The sequence below is a fragment of the Macaca nemestrina genome, chromosome X (genome assembly GCF_043159975.1).
Source record: "Macaca nemestrina isolate mMacNem1 chromosome X, mMacNem.hap1, whole genome shotgun sequence".
In the NCBI taxonomy this organism is placed as follows: domain Eukaryota; kingdom Metazoa; phylum Chordata; class Mammalia; order Primates; family Cercopithecidae; genus Macaca; species Macaca nemestrina.
This window is the reverse complement of record NC_092145.1, coordinates 123,135,405-123,140,725: the sequence shown is the minus strand read 5'-3', so window position 1 is coordinate 123,140,725 and position 5,321 is coordinate 123,135,405. Positions and strand designations below refer to the sequence as shown.

General features: G+C 48.9%; 1 protein-coding gene across 1 annotated transcript; it reads left to right on the top strand.

Annotated features, from left to right (window-relative positions):
- The first annotated feature begins 3,487 nt into the window (after positions 1-3,487).
- On the top strand, positions 3,488-4,688 carry LOC139360750 (ferritin heavy polypeptide-like 17). The gene has a single exon (XM_071088639.1). The coding sequence runs from the start codon at positions 3,739-3,741 to the stop codon at positions 4,405-4,407; it is 669 nt and encodes a 222-aa protein (XP_070944740.1). The 5' UTR covers positions 3,488-3,738; the 3' UTR covers positions 4,408-4,688.
- Positions 4,689-5,321: the final 633 nt, after the last annotated feature.

The following is a 5,321-nucleotide window of genomic DNA, read 5'->3' as shown; positions in this document are numbered from 1 at the left end:
GAACAAGAGTTTTGGAGAAGGAGTAGGGTGCTAAATAAAATGTATTTTAATCCTACCAGGAAAGGCAATCCAAGCATCAGCTGTACTCTTATAGTTAAATACTGATTATCCCCATTGTACAAGGATGGGGGACCAACACTTTATAAAGAAATGCCACCTAAAATGCAGACACACAGTATGTAAATCAAGCATAATCCTAAAGTGTTGGTTAGCACATCAGAGGAGTGATAAAAAGCCTAAACTCCTCATCCCATCCACGAAGAGAGGCTTGGCAGCCTCCTGAGGAAAAGCTTTGTTCTATCTCAAACTATAGCCTCACATTTTTAAAAACGATTTACTTAAACTCATTTCCCAGCAGAAATTGAAAAAGGAGCATTTGTTCTGTGAAGTTGCGTAGGAGAAACTTGACCTTGCCAGAGGAAAGGGCTGTCCCAGGAACACTTGGCAAGAGAGGGCGGTAGTTTGTGCTGCTACGGAATCACAGTAGCTTCTTTCTGCTTCTCTCTACATATCTTTGTGCTCACTAAAGCAGAGAGACGCCATGAGATATTATATGACCCAGCAACCTCATTACACTGCATTTCATTGGAAACCTGACTGTGGTCCCACAGTTCTAGTTGAGCATCAGCCCTGACATTGAATTCTGTTTCTGTATCATCTTAGGCAAGGGTTTTATATTTAGGATCACAGATTTCTCACGGGTACAATAACCATTCTTACCTCACAAAATTATGAGGATTCCCAAGGATGTAGGAAATCATCTAGTCTGGTACGGACTCATTAAATCACCTACTTCTCTGGTGACAGAGCTGAGACTGGCTTCCTCACCACCTTCTTTTTTTTTTCTTTTTTTTTGGGAGACGGAGTTTCACTCTTGTTGTCCAGGCTGGAGTGCAATGGCCCAGTCTCGGCTCACTGTAACCCCCGCCTCCCAGGTTTAAGAGATTCTCCTGCCTCAGCCTCCTGAATAGCTGGAATTACAGGCGCATGCCACCGTACCTGGCTACTTTTTTGTATTTTTAGTAGAGACGGAGTTTCACCATGGTGGCCAGGCTGGTCTCAAACTCCTGACCTCAGGTGACCCACCCTCCTTCGCCTCCCAAAGTGCTAGGATTACAGGTGTGAGCCACCCTGCCCAGCCCCTGGTCAACTTTATTAACCAGTGCTCACTGTGGCCATGCTCCTGAACCCTCGGCCTCACAGAGAGCATTGAGGCAGCATGCTGCCTAAAGGCATTTCACATTTGTAATTGGGAGTTGACCGCACTTCCATTCTCACAGTTACCTCCAACAATTTGTTCCTTTGCTTTCCTAGCCCATTTTTGTTGCTTCTTCCTCACTATACTCCTTTCCAAAGGAGAAGAAATGTGCTAAGCGCCGGCATGGTGTGCAGTGTGGGAGACACAGACAGACGTGGGAACCTCCTAACTCTGCAGACCTCAAGGCTCAGTAGGGAAGACTGAATGGTACTATCTGTGGTACCACCTGCTTAGTCTCCCACTACCAGTCCTGGAACTAGCATTCCCCTTTTCTGGGGAACTGCTCCACCCAAACACAGATTCCAGGTATGTGGTTCCAGGAGTGCTTTATATCATTACATGTCCCACCTTCCTCACCACAGCTGACTGGTTCTGGGGTCAGATAGTCGTGATCTCTGCCCCTGTGCTTTGTGTTCCTGGCTTAAGGTTAGGTACCCAAGGACGAGCCTGATTTTATTCCGGACATCGAGACAGAAGGAAAACCTTTTCCCTTGATCCTCAAGAGTCCATGAGGGATTCTTCATTTTTCTTTTCCTTTTGGAGACCGAGTCTCTCATTCCTGTTGCCTACGCTGGAATGCAGTGGTGGGATCACGGCTCACTGCAGCCTCGACTTCCTGGGCTCAGGCCATTCTCCCACCTCAGTTTCCTGAGTAGCTGGGACTACAGGTGTGTGCCACCATGCCTATTTTTCAAATTTTTTTTGTAGAGGTGGGTTTCATCATGTTGCCCAGGATGGACTTGAACTCCTGGGTTCCAGCAATCTGCCTGCCTTGGCCTCCCAAAGTGCTGAGATTACAGAGGTAAGCTGCCATGCCTGGCCAATGAGGGATTTTAAATTTCACTCTCCAGAAGGAAAAAAGCAGAGGGATTTATATATATATATGTGTGTGTGTGTGTGTGTGTGTGTGTGTGTGCGTATGTGTGTATCCTGGAATGCACTCCAGTGCCATAAGCCTACAGGACCCTGTGGGTACAGCCTGTGGTTATCCAGTACCTTCTTTGACTAACTAATTTGATTAATTAGAAGAGGCTAGCTCCTGTAACAAATGTTCCTAATCTCTTTAGCTTTTAAAGTAAATTTTTATTTTTTGTTTTTATCAAGGTCCAGTGCAAGTTGGTGGTGACAATGATGAGGGGACATTCTCCACACGTTATCCAAAGTTCCAGGCTCCTTCTCCAAATTGGATATGTCATATTGTAGGGTCTGTTCCTCCTCTTCACACAAGACATGGATTGCACAGGGTGTGTACTATAAACTAGGCCTTATTTAGCCATACATCAGTTATTTTCTTATTCCAATAGCCAGAAATCAGTACATGACCCCATGAAATCACAAGAGTAGCTTGAAAAATATGGTTACTTGTGGACCAAGATGAAAACAAATAAGCTTTGATGAAGTCATTCTGCCACAGTGAGTTTCTCTAATTGGAAGATTTGAAAAGTACTAGCAAGTTCATTTTGCTACAGACCTAAGCTTGTTCTTCAGTGAGCTGAGTCCTGTGTCTACTAATTGGTTTTAAATTCAGCAGGGAAGACATGAGGATTAGTTATTGAGTACCTAAAAACCATGAACATATAGGACTTTTCAAAGTAAATTTTAAAAACGGAGTCTTTGGTGTTTAAGCTTTGATCCTCAAAACATATCTGAAATCACATTCGCTATAATGTGGAGCCATCTCTCCCGCAGAGAGAATTGAGCTTCAGGGTGCAGCAGACATGGATGAGCATTTAAAGGGAAGCTGACATCTACCCAGAAGACAGATCCACTAAAGTCTTCCAATGCCAGAGAAATACCATGCTTTGGGCATTTGGAATAGTTCCTACTCTGCCTGGGAGCTCTATACCTTTATCTCCAAAGGAGATGACCACTCCCTAATTGACACACTCCACCCTCCTGTCCGTGGGAGAATCCTATTGGTCATCCAGACTCACCACTGTGCATTAGATCCATGCTCGTCACCAAGGCTAACCCAGTCCTTGATTCCAATCATGAACGGACAAACGTTTTCCAGATATTTAGGAAAAGTGAGGAAGATGCACAAATAGAACTAATTCTGGAGGAGGGAAAAAAGGATATAATACAGGAAACAGAAGAAAACGTTACCAGAACATACTCTCAGAGTTTAAGAAAGACAAGAGGTTTATAAAATGAGAACAAGCTGTCATAGAGGGGAACAATCAGGGGACAGGCGAAAGTCCTTGGTAACTAGAAAAGTTACTGCAGAATTGAGGTAGCGCAGAGGTCTAATAGTGCCCAGTTCCCCGGGCCACCCATGGAACTCAGCGCACTCCCCCACCCCCACCACCTGTCGGAAGGCCCGCGCGGCTCCGCACCACCCCACGCCAACCCGACGGTGCGCGCGCCTCCCCCGATAACGGTCTCCACCGCCCACTTCGGGCCCCTCCGCAGAGCCCCCGACCACACCACCGCCTGGCTTGGAGGACCCCGCCCTCCGCCAGCCGCCGCCGTCGTCCACCATGGTGGTGCTCCGAGGCCCCCGCCGCCGCCGCCACTGCCCATGCCGATACCGCTACCCGCTCCGGGCCCCTGGCGACCCCACCGCTTTTCCCCTCTTGCTCCCCGCGCCCGCGCTGCCCGCCCTGGACCCGCTGTCGCAGGTGCAACGGTACCACCACCCCAGCTGTGAGGCCGCCGTCAACACCCACATCACCTTGGAGCTCCACGCCTCCTACGTGTACCTGTCCATGGCCTCCTACTTTGAGGAGGACGACTCGACCCTGGAGCACTTTGACCGCTACTTCCTGCGCCAGTCGCAGGAGAAAAGGGAGCACGCCCAGGAGCTGATGAGGCTGCACAACCTGCGCGGTGGCCGCATCTGCCTTCACGACATCAGGAAGCCAGAGCGCCAAGGCTGGGAGAGCGGGCTGGAAGCCATGGAGTGTGCCTTCCACCTGGAGAAGAACATCAACAAGAGTCTCCTGGAGCTGCACCAGCTGGCCAAGCAGAACGGCGACCCCCACCTGTGCGACTTCCTGGAGAACCACTTCCTGAACCAGCAGGCCAAGACCATCAAAGAGCTGGGTGGCTACCTGAGCAACCTGCGCAAGATGGGGGCCCCGGCAGCAGGCCTGGCAGAGTACCTCTTTGACAAGCTCACCCTGGGCCGCAGCGAGAAAGACACTTGAGCCCAGAGGGGCCCCGCAGCCACGGGGTGCCTTCCCCGGGTACGGCCACCAGGCCGGGCGTCCATGTTGCCCTTTCAGAACGTTCTCTTCAGTTTTCTCCTCTCAGTTTTCCCGCTGTTGGCAATAAACTTACCTGTTCTCAAAGCAATAAAGGTGTCCAGCTGACGCGTGTCTGCAACACTCGCACCTTTTAGGAATCAGGGCACATCTCCATGCAGGTTTAAAGTAGGTATCCAGCAGTCTCTCCACTCAGCTCTGCCCCATCTGCACGCAGCTCAGGATCTGCGGGGGTGGAGGGAAAAGTATTCTATGGGTCCCTGGAAAACACATTAGTCTTCCCCTTATAAACTCTGAGGGCATGTGGGATGGGGTGGGGTGAGGTGGGGTAGGGTGGGGTGAGATGGGTGGGGTGGATGGGGTCGGGTGGGGTGTGCAGTCTTGGGCCATGGTATCTGTTGGTGCGTATGCACGGTAAGGTGTAAAGCATGGTGTGGAATTCATCCTAGTGGTTGCCTCTGGAGAAAAAGGGAAGGGAATGAGATTGGGTGGGGATAAAAATAATATAGTCTTTAACTTGACATGAAAAGTCATATTTTTAAAACATGCAAGTACTAGGAATTCTTGCTTCTGGGAAGCAAGATGGGGGCTCTGGTGGACAGTATGGCAGAGTACCTCTTTGGCAAGCTCACCCTGAGTGACACGGATAATGGGACTGAGCCTTAGGCTGCCTTCCCCACAGATAGGGGGTGATTTCCTGCATATTGCCCTTCAATTGTACCATTTCTCTCATTAAAGCTGGTTAAAAAAAAAAAAAAAAAACAAAACAGCTCAAAAGAAGGACTGAAAAACATAAGGTCAAAGCTGAAGGTGAAATTTGTAATATTGAATATAGAGTAGAATAAATGTAAAGTAGA